The sequence below is a fragment of the Leptonychotes weddellii genome, chromosome 2 (assembly GCF_054177405.1).
Source record: "Leptonychotes weddellii isolate Sample4059 chromosome 2, ASM5417740v2, whole genome shotgun sequence".
In the NCBI taxonomy this organism is placed as follows: domain Eukaryota; kingdom Metazoa; phylum Chordata; class Mammalia; order Carnivora; family Phocidae; genus Leptonychotes; species Leptonychotes weddellii.
This window is the reverse complement of record NC_138370.1, coordinates 22,818,624-22,837,519: the sequence shown is the minus strand read 5'-3', so window position 1 is coordinate 22,837,519 and position 18,896 is coordinate 22,818,624. Positions and strand designations below refer to the sequence as shown.

At 40.3% G+C, this 18,896-nt stretch overlaps 2 protein-coding genes across 2 annotated transcripts in view; one reads left to right on the top strand and one right to left on the bottom strand.

The window, feature by feature from the left end:
- Positions 1 to 2,490: 2,490 nt before the first annotated feature.
- Positions 2,491 to 11,183, bottom strand: LEPROTL1 (leptin receptor overlapping transcript like 1). The gene is made up of 4 exons (XM_006746022.3): positions 11,033 to 11,183; positions 5,529 to 5,604; positions 3,619 to 3,805; positions 2,491 to 2,807 (listed from the first exon to the last, which is right to left on the bottom strand). Exons 1-4 carry the CDS (start codon positions 11,046 to 11,048, stop codon positions 2,691 to 2,693), a joined length of 396 nt encoding a protein of 131 aa, XP_006746085.1. The 5' UTR covers positions 11,049 to 11,183; the 3' UTR covers positions 2,491 to 2,690.
- A 5,635-nt stretch (positions 11,184 to 16,818) lies between these two features.
- Positions 16,819 to 18,896, top strand: part of SARAF (store-operated calcium entry associated regulatory factor) — a 13,678-nt gene continuing 11,600 nt past the window's right edge. The window contains exon 1 of the mRNA XM_006746024.3: positions 16,819 to 17,091. Within this exon, the coding sequence (XP_006746087.1) occupies positions 16,989 to 17,091 (103 nt within the window). The 5' untranslated portion in view covers positions 16,819 to 16,988. The remainder of the gene's footprint in view (positions 17,092 to 18,896) is intronic.

The window sequence follows — 18,896 nt, the reverse complement described above, 5'->3', positions numbered from 1 at the left end:
AAGATTCATGTTTGATAAAAGAGAACAGTATTTTTCTCCGTTCACACTGTACCACACAGATTTTTTACCATTAACTATTTGAAATGTTTGCAAAAGGCAAAATGCTCTACTGATGAATGGTGATAAATACACAATAAAACATACAGTCATAAAAAAGATCTGAAAATTTAAGAACAGGTACAACCTTGACTTTAGATTATCAACGATCTTTTTTTAACAACAAAATCATCTATGGCTTTTTTATAAAGGGTTAGGTAAAAATTCTACTTCCCCAGGTTACCAATCCTTTCACCATAGCACAAAATCATAGGGCTTCACTGTTAACATTTATTACTATGGTTTCAATTCTATTTTGGGAGTGAAACTCCAGCAAGTCCAACATTAATGATTAATGCCATACTCGTTTTATATCACATTATTAAAATGAGTAATGCACTTCAGTTCCTGAGGTGCATAGTATATTTTCATTTCAAAAACATCCACAACTAAAATAGATATTTAAAATCTTTATTGTTTCATCATCAAAAGTTTTCTTTCCATAGAAGAATGGCAATGCAGGATCAGTGCATATTCTATGGAAAATTCATACCTCAAATAACTAGCCTAGAAATCAGAGACAGCACTATGTCAAGCTAGTGTGCAAGACGAAAGACACAATGCTGCCAATGCAATCAGTACACAGAAAGAATATGCAGCTGTTAGAAAAAGAGTCTATGGCCAAGTGAATAAAACAGTAGCAGTGCACTGCACTGATATTCTAGAACAGAAAATGGGGAAGGGCCAGAGGATGTACTGCCTGCAAAAAAAAAAAAAAATCAAGTAGATCACAGGCACTGAGTTCCCAACTGTATGGCCAGCTACTTCATGCGTACCTGTACCTTCCTCTTTAGGTCTCCGTCATTATAACACCGCAAGTCATGTCCAGCCTACTGTCTAAGTGGGACGGCCACATGCAGATCTTTTGTTCTGCTGCCCATCTCACAGCTAAAGTCACAACATGGGTTCAGCAATAAAACCTGTGGCCTTTACACATCTTCAGTAAAAAGCTGAACAAACCCAAAATCTGTTTCCATTTTCTTGAGAAATAAACTCTATAAAACAACAAAAGATAGCTGTCATGATCACTCAGTTTTGTCTGAAGGCAAAATAATTTTCCTGTAAGTATACTGACTAAACACACAAATATCCTCAACAACATACTGTCAGACCAACTCAAACACTTTCCTAACTAGCTCTAGAAAAAGGTACTGATAATTGTTGAGATGCAAATGACCACTACCATTTGATCATGCCTGATTACCGGGAATTTTTTGGTCAGGTCTGTGTTTGAAGCTGCTATACAGCTGGATTTGGCTACTTTGCATTAATTCACACAATAAATGCCATTTAAAAGGAACAGCGTATCTATCATGATGAAATAAAAATCAAGAAAGTTGAGAGGTATACAGGAAACTTGTCTTAAATATTTTTAAATTACATATGATATAACCTTAGAGAATAAGAACTACAATTACCATGGTCTAAATCTTAAATTGTTAATGCATCACTTCTCTGCAAGACTAACAAGTCACTTGTTAATCATGTCAAGGCCTTGCGGGGCAGGGGGCGCTCGGCTTGTATGGCATAGCGATTACTTTCCAGGTGAGATAAACACCTCTAATTTAAAGTGTTATTAAACTATATTTGAAAAGTTATTTTACTTAATATATACAATGTATAAAATAAGTTAAAAGGAGGAAGCAGGGAAAGGTTTTCTGGTCTAGATGACGCAAACATACAACTTTCCCTTATCAGTAGTATAGTTCCACGTATGTCCGTTTCACCCATGGTAAAATATGGAAGGCTGATAGAAGATCAAACATTTCACTCAGAGACAGAAAGAGGATTCAAAAAGTGGAATTTCAATGTCGTTTCTTCCCACAATGCAACTCACTCTACTTTAACTATAATAAACATAAATAAAAACCATCTCAAAAATCTGCTTTTACACGCTTACCTTTAACAATAAATTCTTCTAACAATTGAGAAGAAAAGCACTTCTTTGCAGCAATCCCATAAAATAATTTTCAATTCACAAAACACCTGCTTCCTGGCAAAACCAGCAACCCTTAGGAGGGCACGGGCATTAATACTTGGCCCCTCTGAGGTATAAATGCAGCTATATTTGCGCTGAGTGTACAGTCTATAAGGTATGCCAACAGTCTGTATGTTTGCATAAAATTGGGAGTGATGTCATCCTGACTGATTGAAAACTTCTTTGAACTTTTGCAATGGAGGTTAAATAATTTTAAGACAAAAGATGTCCTTTAGCCCAGTAATAGCCAGCAGAAGTCTAATTTCTAACCAATGTAAATGGTTATTACTACATTTTTAAAATGCTTAACATTGCATACTGATTTAAAAAAGTAACTGAACAGGGACACATAAATATTTAAATTCAGCAGGACACCACAAAAAGCATACTAGAGATAAGTGTGAAATCAGTCAAGCTTTTCCAAAAGAGAAAATCCTTTTAATCCTTCAGCAAGTCTCTGTGAAAATAGTATGCTTACAATAAAAGTGAGAAGGGAGCATCTAGAATACCCCCAAGAGGCTTGCTGTGCCACTCAGCTTCCCTGCCCCAGCTCCTGTGTGCGTAGATGGCCAACAAATGACAAGAAGTCCACTTGACAATAGTGCAGTAATTCCTCTCACCACTGCTGCCAGCTGAAGTCATCATTGCTTCCAAAGACCAAGAAAAAGCCCAGTATAGTTGCAAAGATGACTGTGTTTCCTGTGAGAACAAGTGCACAAGCTCCCCACTCAATCTAGGGAAATAAAATAAACACTTAGTTAATAGACACATGAAAAACAAAAGGAGAATGAAAAGCAAATCACACTCTCGTTGTAAGCCAATCACGATCTAAAACAAATACAATTTGTAATAATAACTTTCGCTCTACTAACACTTAATGGTCTTTCTATATTGCTGTTTTTAATCTGCTTCCTTAAAAAGACAGAAAGTCACGAAGATGGTAATTATTCAACAGCTAGACTTCTGGACTCTGAGGAGGCAGCACAGACTTCTACAACTTTCTGTTTATAAAGAAATTCGCTCCAACTCTTCTTCAGTGAATCTAAAATTGTGTCTAGAGAGCAGATTAAAGTACCAAAGATGAAAACACACTCATGTGCATTCTTTTAAAGGGATAGAGGGAATAACCGCCTTCCCCATATGGAAGGGTGGCCGGCCCCTGGCTTCTCCACCTCCTCAGAGACAGAGGAGTGAATCTGACTGGCGAGTCTGAGAGGAAGACAAGTATATGGAGCCCAGCGCCCCTTCTCCTCTTCCATCCTTTCCCACCTGCCAAGAACACAAGATCTCCTCAGGCCTGTGGCCTGTGGTTGGTAAGCCCCGGGTGAGTTGATGTGCTCAGTTCTGAGAGTGAAGTACAGACCCCAGCCATGCTCCCCAATATCATTTTTATCAGTTAACAACAACAAAAGTAAGATTATCTCTTTTTTCTAGGATCTTCTGTCCCTCATCTCTTTTTCATGTCATTTCACAAAATCTTTTTCCTAAGACAATTTTAACACAGTCTAATGTGAAATCGTTAATTGAAGAATACATTCACTTACCAGATGTGCTCTGGCAAACACAATAGGGAGCCCAAAAGCTGAGACAACAATGCCTGTTGTAAGAAATATGGCAAGTTCCTTACAAGCGTTACTCATAGCATCTGTATCATCCACTAATCTTCTCGCTATGCAGTATGGGATAGGTGAAAGGATGTAAAAAAACAGAACAAAGAGAGGCCAGTATTGGCTAGAAAAAAAAAATAAGTTAATGTAGTTTTTGCTATCTATGTCATTTTCCTACACAACAATATACGCTTTTTAAAAATAAGGACCAAAGAAATATTGCAAGGTACAAAACATGATACAGTTTAAAAATAAACAATAACCTGAACACTCAAAAGAGAAACATTTAGTCACAGTATTTCTACAGTCAATTATGACACAGTGATTAAATATTTCTTATACTAAAAGAAAATGCTTTATAAATTAAAGCAGTTGGAATCAAGGCCCAAAATTAAAATATTTTTTATTTTAGGTTATAAATAAAGAGGCATATGGAAAATAGAAATATTAACACAGCATTTTTAAAATTCAAGATTCATGCCCTTGACTCCTAATGAATGACAGCCTTCTTAGGATAAAGCTGGAACATCCCCAAACTCTTGTTAGGTCACTGTGAGCTCCCCAAATACTGAAGTCAAAATGTAGAAAACAAACTGAAAGCAATACTGAAGACTTTCAGTCAGAATACAGAAAACAGATGGCTTTTAATGTACAGTCTAGCTATTGTATTGTGCCAATGTCATTTCCTGGTTGGATAATATAGCTACAGTTATGTAAGACAGGGCCACTGGGGGGAAGCCTGTGTGAAGGGTACAGGGGACCTCTCTGTACTATTTTTGCAGCTTCTTGATAGTACGTAATCATTTCCACATAAAAAGTTGAAAAAACACAAAAGCCACAAAAAGTGAAAACTCCAAGCTGCCCATATCTCTCCTGCTTTCTCCTTCCACTCTCCTAATGACCTTCTTGTGGATCCTTCCATATTTCCATACAGATAAATTTTAACAACATGAATCATTGTACTTTTCCATTTAACAATGTATCTTGAACACCTTGACATATTAGCACTTACAGCTCCTCCTCATTCTTTTTAAGACTGCCTACTACTTCCATTGATCGACATACCAGAGTTTAACCATTTCTCCTTTGTCAGGCCTTCAGGATGCCTCCAGGTTTTTTGTTTTTTGTTTTTTTTTTTTGGTTGTTATTATAAACAAGGCTGCCATGAGTATCCATACTCTCCCCTCACTACACATATCTTGGCAAACACCTGCCAGTAGATTTATATGCGAAATTCTAAGTGGAAAGACTAGTTCAAGGAATATATACATTTTGAGAGCTACAAGCAAACTGGCCTCCAAGATGACTGCCCGTAGCTATTCCTCCACCCCACTGCACAGGACAGTGCCTGTCTGCCCATAGTTTTTATCTCTGCCAAAGGATCTTATTTAATTTTGAGAGAGGCTGAGTATAATTTCATGTGCTTATTAGTAACTTGTAGTTCTTTTTTCATATTTGTGCAAATTTTTCTATTTAGTTGTCTATATTTTTCTTACTAATCTATCCTCTTAATTTTTAAATTTTAATTTTAATTTAATTTAAATTTTTAAATTTTCTATCCTATGGAAAGTAATTGCTTATATGACTTTTTTTCATAGTCAATTGTCTCTTGATTCTGCTTCTGGTATTTTTTGCTGAAAAGACATTTTATACTTTCTTGTGTTTAATTTTATCAACAGGCACTCAAAACTGAGCAGTAGTGCAATAACCAAAAGTGTTTTTCGCACTTCAAAAAAGGTTTGTCCTTGGTAAATGAACATTGAAGCTTTCATTCAAAAAATTTATAAAGCTTTAAAAGTAGAAAAATTTTACCCTTAAACACTCAAAAAGACAAAAATTTTACATACTTGTATATTGGAAGGGCACATCCAAGCATCAAAAACATCAGCCCAATTGCTCCTCCAAAGGACAAACTAATCAAAGCTGCAAAGTAAATAGAGTCAAATACAAATATTAATTAAACTAAGTATTATTTTTATTAATATTAGTATTAGCAGTCTGAATATTACGTGTGACCCCAGAAGCAAAAAGCAAAACACAACACAAAAAACAAATGCATTAAAAGTGAGTTATCTTCAAGAGTGTAAGTTATCTATAGTCTCAAAATAAGTTTTTTGTGCCATCTTCAAGGCAAAATAAAGCAACACTGATTTTCAAAGCCCTGACCCATCGTGAGCACACCACCACATTCCCTCGTTACTGGCTCCATTTCTAATGAGTATCCTAGCCCGCCAGATCAATGCTCTTCCAGTCATTAGTGTTATATTTACTCCACAGATCATTACAGTTTGAAAAGCAGGATGTGGAGAAACTGCATTCTCAGCTTTACTGGACTTTAGAACCTTATCCTATGGGAAAGTCTCTCATGATCAACTCCTGCTTATTGCACATACACCCCCAATGTGCTCAAAACTGATTAATAGTGTCCAACGACATCTGGAGTTAATAATTTTAATCAACTAATTTTGATATAGACCTTTGAGTAGTTTACAAAACTATAGTTGGGTTTCTTCTACACATTGGAAAATGTGCAGGATAATAGGTACAAATCCTTCTTTGGTATCACTATTTTATGATATTATCACAAGCAACAGATGCATTCTACAGGCGAAACATAGTTTCTAAAGTTATATACACACATATACAAAGCATTATATTTTATAAAGTGTTTTCACTTTATAGTGAGTAGTGAGTAGAAACAACTTTTTTCAATAGGCATAATCAATGGCCTAGAATTAAGCAAAGATATAAATGATCGATTTATTTTGAGTTCTATATAACCTGTATTTCCTCAACTACATTGGTTAAGAGAATAACTTAGGTGTTTTTTGTCTTAAAGGATGCAGTCCATTAACCTTAAGAGAAATATTAAAATTCAAAAGAGTTGTAGAAGGTCTAAAAGTTATCGGGAGAAAAACTAACACATACAAACCAAAATTAACAGTAAAGGGGTTAAATGCTGCCCAGTACTTCTGACAGACTTCTGTGGATTAAAATGGTGATAATCAAGGATACCCATTCACATGGTAGGTTGGCAAGTTTGATTTTCACTTAGATCACGGATGTAGGTCATGTCAACCTTGAACACATTTATTTAATCCTTAATGCCATTACATCTTCAGTTACAGAAAAAAGAAAAAGAATTACACTTTTATTTTATAGCAGATAACCTCAAGTTTACAATGGAATGCAATGTCAACTGTGAAGAAAATACTGAGTTTATCATTTGTTTTGTTCACAGGCCCTCAAAATCTGGCCCTGCTTACTCTCCTGACACACTCACACCAGCCTATTATCCCTTGCTCTCTGCACTTCAGTCACACTGGCCTTTCCTCTCCTGGAAATCAGCAGGCTCCCTCACCCACATGGCCCTTGTACATATTGTCCCTTCTACCTCAGACACTTTTTCATTCATTCATTTCATTCAAGAAATACTTATTCAAGAAATATTTACTGAGAACCAAATACATAACAGGTGCTGCAGATATGTTAATAAACCAGACAAGGCCCTTCTACACGCATGAAGCTTGCATTCTTGTTCCATTCCCTTCCTCTTTCTTCCAAGTGAACTCCTCCATGTCCTTCAGATCTCAGCTCAATCATTTCTTCCTCACTGAAGTTTTTTCAAACCTCCTGCTAGACCAATTCCCTCAATTCATTCATTCAACAAATATCTGTTGATCACCTAATACATGTCACACATTGTTCTTGATACTGGAGATAAAGCAATGAAAAAAAAAATCAAAGCTCTTGCTCTCATGAGGCATATATTCTAGCAGGAGAACAAAATGATTAAAAAAAAAAAGAAAACTAAGTTAGCAAATGAATGTTAAGAGTTATGGAAAAAATCAGGTAGAGTTAAGAGGATGGGAGTACTATTCTGGACAGAGTGGCCTGGGGAGGCATCTCTGATAAGGTGACATCTGAGCAGAGATTTATATGAAAAGAGGGAGTGAATCATGTGGATATATGAGGGGAGCATTCCAGCAGAGGGCCATGCATGTGCAGAGGCCCCCCACCCCCTGTACTGTATACATCCCCTTTGCTCAGTTATCACAGCTGTAATTTTATAATGATTTGTAACTGTTTTTCCTCTTTTAAATAAAGACTTTATTTATTTTAGAGAGAGAGAGAGAAAGAGGTAAGGAGCAGAGGGAGAGGGACACGCAGACTCTGTGCTGAGCACAGAGCCCAACATGGGGCTCAATTCCATGACCCTGAGATCATGACCTGAAGCAAAATCAAGAGTCAGATGCTTAGCCAACTGAGCCACCCAGGCGCCCCTGTATCTGCTTTTCCTCATGAGCTGTCTGGTCCACCACAGCAGGGAAAAAGTTTTTCTGTTGTTGATACTCACACCCCAGCTCTTAACACTGAATAATAAATATCTGTAGAATGAGTAAAAAGAACCCAAGGGAAAAAAGAAAGGGACAGAACGGAAGAGGAGGGGAAGATCATGCCAAAGCAGCAGAGTAAAAACAGCACATAAATGAAGTCAGGAGACAATGGGTCCCTAGTCCCTACTAGCCACTTAACTAGCTGTCCACATAATCATATCTGTTCTTTCTTCTATAAAATGAGACTTGGATTAGAACTAAAATGCAAATAATTCTCTGAACACTAAAGGTACTTGTTATAAGACATGCTGAAGAAATAAAAAGCCATCTCCACTTAAAAATTTTTTTATGTAACTGTATAATTAACATACAGTGTTAAATTAGCTTCGGGGAACCATCTCCACTTTTTGAATGTAGTTGCAAAACAGCTAAATTCACCACTATAAATACTATATAGTAACAACTTATTTATTCAGAAGCCATTTATCCAGAATATAGTTTAGAATCCTGGAGGAAACAAGGGTCACTGAAGAGTAAAACAGATGTCACAGAGCCCATACATTAAAGCTACCATTCTTTATAAACAGACCCTTAGGCTCTTATTTAGTCGTTATTTATTCATTTTTTTGGATACAATTGTGGTATGTGAATTTCAGCAGAATAAAAAAAGAGAGTCATCTATATTCATTTATACATTTTTTTCAATAGCAATTCATGTAGCCTGAACAAAATTAAGTGAGAAGTAACTTTCCCTACCCACAAATGATCACTATTACCTGTAACTTGTAACATAAAATTTTATAAGTTTGAAGATCTTGTTTCCCACATTGAAACAAATGAGAAATAGGAGGTAGAACTGCACATAAGCAAGATCTGCCCTCTGACAAGAGAAAGGAGACTGGAAAAAAAAACAAAAAACCTTAAATCAGACAGAAAAATTTCAAAAAGCATACCTGTTTGTGGTAATCTTGGCCAAAAGGCAAGTAGCTTTAGGGCTTGATGGCCTCTGCAGGCAACTCTTTCATGACAGAGAACAGTTATTTATGTTCTTATCAAAAAAGAAAGTCTAAATTCTTTGAGTACACTCTTAGAAAGTTAATAAAAGAAGATCTCTTTTTTGAAAATTTAAAAATGAAAACAAGGTAAGATTTAAGTATCAAAAAATATTTTTATGTGACATCTCACCTCTAATCACACTGGATTAACCCCAATGGTGTTAAATACATAGCTCAAAAGTGTTCTCAAAACTTGTAAAGTTTCTCCAGGTTTATGAAATCAGCAACTAGGCTGATTTATACACAAATTTCATCATTTGTGTATAAATGGTTGTCCCAGATGACACATCAACAAGGCAAGAATTTATACCGTAATTGATTGATGAAACATTTGGAGGGCAAAACTTAGATGAGTCTGCTTTCTACTCCCAAAGCCTCTAGGCTCGGGATGGAACAGCCCAATTATCTAAACTCTCTAGAGACAGGGTGCTGATTCTGTGACTACAAAGAAATTAGCATAGCAGGGACCAGTTCCCTAACCTGGGAGTTATCAGAAAAATCTAATATATAGCCAAATAATAGGCAAATGGCTTAAGAATTAAGTAATGGTCTCCAATTACAGCAACACTCCTAATACAAAGATAGGCCAAAGAAAGAAAATGTCCTGATAAACAGTCATAACAATCAGAAAATCTTACTGAAACCAAAAGTGTAAGTACAATTCCATCTGAGATAATTTCACCTGGTTAATATTTTCTTAAATTTGGAGAAGGAAATTACAAAGTTATTTTTTTTAAGAGGGAGATTTCCGTTGATGACACTGAAGAAATGAGAAAGGACTGGGAAACTGGCAACATCCTTAAAAACCACAGCATTCTACCCTGCCTTTCCACACAAGGATTTAAGAAGGTCTATCACAGTTCAAAAAAATATTGAAAATGAACTCTGTTGCTTATCTATTGACAAAGTTTTACATCAGAAATGAAATGTTTTCAGACATTAAGCCAGAAACAGTAAAAATGTGACTCTGGGAAAGAAGCTCAATAAAAGTTGTCCTAAAGGAAATAAATAACACAGAAAAAAACACTGCTATCAAAGTTCTTCACCTCCTGCTTGCCTGTCCCTTCTACAAAGCCGCAGGTCAGGAAATCAATGCAATTCGTGGTCAAAAAGTTGAAAACGCTGTCAACGGTGTTTCCTTCTAATCACATTAACAAAACTACCAAACAATTTGAAAGACTGCAACCTTCCTTATTTCTAAAGAAAACAGACGAATAAACGAGTAATTTTTCATTAAGTTTTGACACTATTTTATTTCTTTAACGAACCCAACTGTGGAGAACAGGGGCACTTCGGGGTCGCTTACAGGGTCTAACCCTATCTGACAAACACTACAAATCAAAACGCATCAGTTTCTGAAGCCTGTAAAGCTTCGAGGACAGGTCCTGGGAGTGGATGTGATGGCCAAGGTTTCGGAAAGAACCGTCCCTAAGTCCTTCCAGGGCGTTCCGGAGGGACTCGGTTTCGCTCAGCACCCGAAGATCGCACTTGTGCCTTTAAGAGGGAAATGACACTGATTTCCTGTAACTGGCATCTCTAGGGGCCTCAAGCCCCTCAAAAGCACTCTCCGCTCGCCTCTCTCTTCGGATGCAAACTCCTGCAAAACGTGTGTGATGGCCCGAGGTGCTGCGGGACTCTCGCAGACCAAGGACCACTTCATTCTTTGTACGGGTGCCGATGGGTGGGAGAGAGGCTGCCGAGATCAGCAGGAAGTAGGGGCTGACGGAGAAGCCGCCGACCCTGCCGGCCCTTCCCGGAGGGCGCCACGCCCAGCTCGGCTCCCAGGCTGCGAGGGCGGAGGCGGAGGCGGGGGTCGAGGGCCGGGAGGCGGCCGCCAGCGCAGGGACCTCCGCGGCGCGCGCCCGGGCCGGAGAGGCGGCGTGCGGGGGCCGCGAGGGACCCCCTCCCCCTCTCTCGGGCGGCCACCCAGCCCTCCGGCGCCCTGCGCCCCAGGCCCACCTTTGATGCCGGCCATGGCGGTGACGTCGCTCCTGGCTCCGGGACCCGAGGCGGCAGCGGCGGCGGCGGCGGCCGGGAGACCGGAGACGCGCGGCGGCGGCAACCAGACAACACCCGGAAGTGCGCGACGCCGCACTTCCGCCGGCGACTCGCGCTCGCGCGGGGGCGCGGGGGGCGCGCCGGGTTGGGGGCGGTGGGGCCGACCCCTTCTTTTCCTGCCGTGGTGCTGTGCGGATTGCCGTCCTCGCAGGCTTGGCGTTCTCGCCTGGGTTCCGTTCCTATTTTCCCTTCAGGCTCGGGGAAGCTCCACTCCCAATCCCCCATCGCGGATCCTGCAACCTCCCACATTCTTGGAGGGTATAAGGGAGCGCGAGTAGCCGCCGTCCTTTGGGAGGCATGCTGTGATGTCTTCGGAGGATGGTATTATGGTCTTTAAAGCGCACCCTTGGCTCTCTCCTCCCCAGCCTTGTAATAGAAGTCAGTCCAGTTAGGTCGTTGGCACTTGGCTCCTTGGTTTCCGACCCAGATAGAGTTCTGGTGAGCCCCACCTCCACAGATAAGGAGCGGCGGGACCAGAAAATACAAATACACATTTTAATGCAAATCCGATCTCTTGGGAGTCTGTGAGAATCGCTGTTTATTTGTTGTTTTTTTGTTTTTAGTAGTAGCAGGGCTAGGGGAATAAAAAGGAGAAAGCAGAGGGACAAATACACTTACTTAAGTCATCCTTCAAATGCATTCAACATTTACTATGTTTGGGGAACAGGGCTAGGTACTGGCGTGAGCTAAACTAGGTGCGGTTTCTGCCCTGAAGGAGCTTGCAGTTTGGTGAGACACAGGCACACACACACACAAATGTAAAATTGTAACAGTGATAATTGTTAGGAAGACGGGTAGATAGTCCTTGACAGTCTTTGATTTAGATCAGAGAGATTTCCCCGAGGGAGGGACAACGGAAGGATGAGCGGGTGTGTAACTAGAAGACAAAAGGGAAAAACCGTTATGGGGAAGAGAGATGGTGTTGGGGGCGGAGGTGGGAGAAGTGGTTGGATGGTGAGCTTGGGAGGCAAACTGGGGCCCAGGAGCTTGGTCTGTTGGAGAGAGGAGAGAAGGCGAGTGGGATTGCTCCCGGCTAGGGTAGGACAGCAGAGTCCTATATTAGATTTTTTCCCCCTCCTGAGCAATGAGAATCTTTCCAAGGGTTTTAAAAAGACACAGGTGGAGGGGCTTGACATAAGATTTGAATTTTTCAATCTTTTCAGTCACCAGACTAAGATAAACTGGCATGTAAAACGTTGTTGAGTGAATGGTTAGAAGAGATGTTTCCAAAATGCTTTAAAATGGGAGGTACTGAGAGCTAAAGGTATTGTCCTACCCTGCTTCTCTCCACTACTTTCAGGGTTGAATTATAATTTTTTATTTTTTTTTAATTTTATTTATTTATTTTTTTAAGACTTTATTTGTCAGAGAGAGAGAGAAAGCGTACAAGCACGGGGAGCGGCAGGCAGAGAGAGAAGCTGGCTCCCCGCTGAACAGAGAGCCGGATGTGGGACTCGATCCCAGGACCCTGGGATCATGACCTGGGCCGAAGGCAGATGCTTAACCGACTGAGCCACCCAGGTGTCCCGAATTATAATTTTTTAAAAAACAGGTCACTTGAGGCTTAATGTCCCCAATAAATCTATAGATATCTTGTGGAGGAGTAGAATTTTTTTCTATTCAAGTTAGTGCAAAAAATTCTGGCATCTTCTGAATCATGAAGAGTTTCCATTTAAGGGCTGTAGTAGTGAAAACACAAGGTGAACTTGAACATATGCTATAGAAATGTTGCTGTTTAAGACAGTCTGTGAACCACCAGCTCCTTTCTCTAAACTGAAGCAGGTGTATGCATCCTACTCCCCAACCACCTTGAAAGGAGTAGGTGAAATTCTTGGAGACGTAAATGATTCTGTGACTCCAAATAGTCACCACTAACACCTTTCTTGTTTTGTTCCACAGGATTCATCCTTGAAAGCAGGATGGTTGAGGGAACATAATAGAGATAGCTTATCAGTGGTGGTGGTATTGGTGGTGGGGAAAGTGATAGGTTCTTATCTCGTGGACTCATAGCTTGGCTCCTGGGGGAAAGATCACATTTTAGGAAGCCTTTTGGGGCTTCCACAAGTCCCTGTAGCTGAGGTAAGTGCTAGTCCCCTAATTTCCTCTTGTGAATACAAATGGGTTGGGCATTGCAGATATTCATCCTTGATAACATTAACAGGCAACTGGGATTGTTCTTCAGGTTAGAAGGATCTATGTTCGTTTGCTTCCATGGTCACAGAATCCAATGATATTATGCTTCTTTGACTTTTCCATGAGATCCACAGTGTTACTAGCAAGAAAACACTCACCATCCTAAGTACTAATTTTGGTCTACAGATGTTGTCTGGAGACACTTGAGACCTTAAAAACAGTGTTTCCAAACGTATTTCAACTACCTACAATAGAATTCTTTAGGATGCTTCCCCAAAATACAAATTCTTGGGTTCCACTCTGGACCCAGAAGTTCCGAATCAGAACTTTTGAGGGCAGAGCCCAGGAATCTGAAATTTTATCAAGCATCCTGAAGACTTCCTATGCAAACGAAAGCTTGAAAATAATTGTCTGAAAAAGGTAGAATGTCAGGAATTACCTTCATTAGTTTGCCAAGTAAATCCTAATCATTAGTTAATGTTGTATCCTTTAAACGTTCTCTAAGTATTCTTACAAAATAGTTAATCAGTGTTACCCTACATAGTTTCAAAACTTATTCAGATGGCTTCTTATCCTCCAAAGTTAACTCACAAAGATGGGGATGGGGGTGAGAGGAAGAGAGCTATTGTTTATTGAGCAGCTGATATGTGTCTGGTGCTTTAAACATCTGATTTCATCCACTCCACAATTTTGTACATTTGGAATTACTAACTCTTACAGATAAAGTCAGACAAACTTCAGGGAAGCTTTTAGTTTTGGTTTAAAAAATGTTATTATGGAAAAAGTAAATATATAAAAAGGAGTCAGGATAGTATAATGAATGAACTACCTTCAAAACTTAACACGTGTTCAATGTTGTTTTGTCTATACTTCCCATCCTCTTTCCCCTACCCCCATATTATTTTTCCCCAAATTATTTTGAAGAAAATTCCGGACATAATTTCCTCTCTAATATTTTAGTATATTTCTAAAAGAACCATTAAAAATAACATAGCCATAGTACATTTATGAAACCTAAAAAACAATTTTTTAACATCATATATCTAGTCAGTGTTCAAATTTCTAATTGTCTTATAAATGTCATTTATTTTCTAGTTTGTTTGAATCAGGACCCAAATCAGGTCCACACATTCCTATTGATGTGTCTCAGAGATGATTTAAGAAGCTGCCTCTTATTATTTAGATCTCAGCTCAAATGGTAGCTTCTCAGAACCCTTCCTGGACATCCCATGTATTATAGAACTTCACTTTATATTATGCTGTTTTCTTCTCCTTTTTTAAAAATTGAAGTATAGGGGCACCTGGGTGGCTCAGTCAGTGAAGTGACCGACTCTTGGTTTTGGCTCAGGTCATGATCTTGGGGTCATGGGACAGAGCCCCCTGCATGGGCTCTCCCTCTGCTTCTCCCCACCCCCCCAACCCCCACCACCATCCCACCCTCTCTTTCATAAATAAATGAGATCTTTAAAAATTGAAACATAATTAACATACAGTGTTGTATTAGTTTCAGACATACAACATATTGATTCAACAATTCTATACGTTAGTCAGTGCTCACCATGATAAAAATGTAGTGACTCTCTGCCACCAAACAATATAATTACAATATTGACTCTATTCCCTATGCTGTACTTTTCATCTCTGTGACTTATTTATTTTATAAATGGAAACCCCTTAATCCCCTTTATTTCACCCATCCCCCTAGTGACCTCCCCTCTAGCAACCATCAGTTTGTTCTCTGTATTTAAGAATCTGGTTTTGTGTGTGTGTGTATTACTCTCTTTTGTTCTTGAATGTGCTTATTATTTATCTGAACTATATTATTTGTTGGCTGTCTCTCCCTCCAGAATGTAAGTTAGGATAACCTTTAGTGTTGTATTCACCACTCTCCAGAACTATACATGGCAAATGATGTGATCTCAAATAACAGCAGTTCTCTTGTTAAGGTAATTAATGCCCTCTACATTGCAAAATCCAAAGGTGGCTTTTGGATTCAACCTTTCAACAACAGTGGACACTGTGGACCATTGTCTTTCTCTCAACTACCGTATTGCTTCCTTCCTGGCTTTCCTCAGATCTCGCCAGAGGTTACTTTTCAGACTCTTTCTAGGATCTTCTTCTGCCCAGAATTCAAATAATAGTGTTCTCTTAGTTTAGTCCTGGGCCTCCTTCTTTGCCATATCTAAATTCTCTTCCTATGCATTGTACCTTTTTCTGTGGCATTAAATACCATCTTCATTTTGATAACATCAACTACCAAGTTTACCTTAACTTTGAAATACAGACTTACATATCCAAGTGTCTGTTTGACATGTCTATCTGGATGCTTAATAGTCACTGCGAACTTAACATGTTGAGAACAGAATTTTCTATTATCTTTCTTACAATCTTGATTGGTCCCACTCCAAGCCCCCACTGCTCAGCTTCCTCTTGTTCCGCTCTTCCCCTAAATTACTTTGCTTCAGTTATATTGGACTTGTTTGCCTCTCCCACCCCCTGAATTTTGTTTTATTCACTACTGTATCCCTAGTGCCCAGAACAGTGCCTGGCAGGTACTGTTAGGTACTGGTGGATGCTCGATATATAAAGTTATTGGCTGAATCGATGAATGATTGTTCCTCAAAACACATGGCAAGGGCTTGTGCACCCACTGTTCCCCAAGCTGTGGAGGATCTTCCCCTGACTGTTGTATGGCTGGTTCTTTCTCATTCAGGTCTCAAACTTCAAAATCACTTCCTCAGCAAGGAAATGCCTCCCTGAAGTTGCCTCCCAGTCTCTATTTGTAACACCGTGTTTAATTTTCATCAATGCATTTATCACTGCCTATTATCTTTGCTTACTAATTATTTAATGTTGTTTTTCCTATCCGGCTTTAGTGTAAGGTCCACGAGTACCGGGGATTTGTCTGTATCTTCCATGCCTAAAGCAGCGCCTGACACGTATTAGGCATTCAACCTGCATTTGTTGAATGAATGAATGAATGAATGAATGAGAGAAACCCAGGGCCGTCAGGCCTCAAAGATAATGCTCCTGCACTCTTAGAACTGTTTTCTCTGACTGGTTAAGTAGTAGTTTCTTCTCCTGATATTTTGTAAGTTCTTACTGCCTCCACGTACAAGGAAATATATAAAGGCTCTGAACTTCTGAAACCAGACAACATATTCCCTTGCTACCTTTCACCTGAATATTCTTAGCAAACAATAGTGGAACACGAATCATGTACCAGGCTCTATGTTAGGTGCTGAAGACAGAAAGTTTTATAATGCACAGTTACTTTCCTCAGAAAGGTTACGGAGGTTTCGGAAATACATAACCCAAGTACATTTCTTAGATTTTACGTTGGTTTCAATCTCTCTAACCCTTGTCCCTTCGCTTTCTGAGCCGCAGACCAAACGCAACAGGGTTGCGTCATTTCGGTCCTAGCCCCAGCACCCAGCGCCCCGCTCATGGATCCGCCCCCAGCGGAAGCGTCCTGCCCTTGGCCACGCCCCCAGCCGCTCTAAGCCTCAGGGGCGGGGCCTGCAGTGTCCACTCGTGTTCTCCAGCGCGACTCAGTGACAATGACGTAACACTCGCGCACGGACCTTCGCTGCGGCGCTGCGGACAGACTTCCCTGCGCCGCGGCCGGAGCCCCTGGCGTTGCGGTGCGGCCGCGCGCGGACAGACTTCCGCAACAGGATTCCGGCCTGGCAGCCGCCTGGCAACCGCCCGCTCACCCAGAGCCATGGCCGCAGCCGGTGGGCCGGAAGCTGCTGGACGCTGCCCCCTTCTCAGCCTCCTTTTGCTTCTGCTGATCGCGGGCCCTGCCCTCGGCTGGGAAGACCCTGGTGAGTGCTGTCGTCACCCGTCCCTTTCTGTCGCGTACAGCTAGCGCTCAGAGGCCCAGCGGGCGACATTTCCGTTCGCCTCCGCTTGGGCCTTTCAGCCCTGATTTCTCATTTCCATCTTCTTCCCTCTTCACCTGCGTCCTGCCTGTTCCTTTTGCTCTTCTCAGACGTCCTACGGGACAAGTGGGGACTGTTGGGAAGTCGGCGGGGCGGGACGATTCTGTATTCTTACGGTCCCCTTTCTCCCTTCCCTGGACTCCCAGAATTTGTCTACCTTCTCCTTTCTCGGACTACAATCCTCATCCCTAAGAATAACTGGAAAGCTCGGCTCTCACCTGCTCCTCTTGCTTTGTTGTCATGACTGTCTGAAGTCATCTTCCCTGCCTGTTGTCATGGCTGCCTGTTGCTATAGCTGACAGTTGCCACAGCACCGGCAGTCTGTGAGTCACACTTAGTGGGCAGCGATGTAAACCTTGTAGGTAGGTTAGCAGAGTCGTAGACTGTACTACTTACATGAGCAGAACCCATGCTTCTTATTCTGACCACTACAGTGAAGTTCATCTCGTTACGTCAGCTTTTCTTCTTTTTCACCGCACACTGGAATTTAAAAAACATTTTATTGTTATTTTTTTGTGTGCGATGATACATGATAAGTGATTTCTGGAGAAGAGATTTTTTTTTATTACTATGTTATTAGAATATTCTAAAGAATTTTTATGGGATAAATAATATTCCGTGTAATTAATATGTGTATATATACACAAACATAAAGGTTTCCATTTAATGACGCATGTTGTTAAATTGGAGTGATGTAAGAAATGACTTTTATTTATTTTTAATTTTTATTTTTTTAAAGATTTTATTTATTTGACAGAGACACAGCGAGAGAGGGAACACAAGCAGGGGGAGAGGGAGAGAGAGAGGGAGAAGCAGGCTTCCCACAGAGCAGGGAGCCTGATACGGGGCTCGATCCCAGGATCCTGGGATCATGACCTGAGCTGAAGGCAGACGCTTAACGACTGAGCCACCCAGGCGCCCCAAGAAATGACTTTTAAATAGAACATTTTTTGTTTGGAGAATGAAGATGTTAAAGCGTGAAAGGTATCAACATTGCATTTGTGACTTGGGTGATAGGAAATGCCCATGTTTCTTAAGCAAGAGATTCACTTCTGTAATATCCTATTTTATTCCTAAATGCTGAAATGAGAGAGAAGGTGCTGTTTGCAAATACTTGGCTTTGAGTAACTGATTTGATGTGGATGTTTTATTAGTAATAAAAGACAGGTTGGCTTTAAATGTCCATTTATTTATGTATTCCTAGAAAGTTGTATATACAGAGGACATTTTGATCAGAATTATAATTTAAAAACAGGACTGAAACAGTTGAACCATCAATTCTGTTTTTTTTTTTTGAAGACTTATTTATTTGAGAGAGAGAGTGTGCGTGTGTGCTCGCGTGAACGCATGTGCAGGGGGAGGAGCGGAGGGAGAGAATCTCAAGCTGACTCCGGCTGAGCGGGGAACCCAGCTTGAGGCTTTATCCCACCACGATGAGATCATGACCTGAGCTGAAATCAAGAGTCCTATGCTTAACCAACTGAGCTACCCAGGCGCCCCGAACCCTCAATTCTTAATAAAAAAAAAAAAAGGAAGTTTACAGATGAAGAGTCAGGGAAATTAAAAAAAGGAACCAAATTTAAATGAATGGTAAACCACTTCTTGGTAGCTCTTAGTCTATCTAATGTATAAACTATTGTTCTGGAACAAAAAGCACCAAAATATTTTGCAGAGTAAACACAATCGAT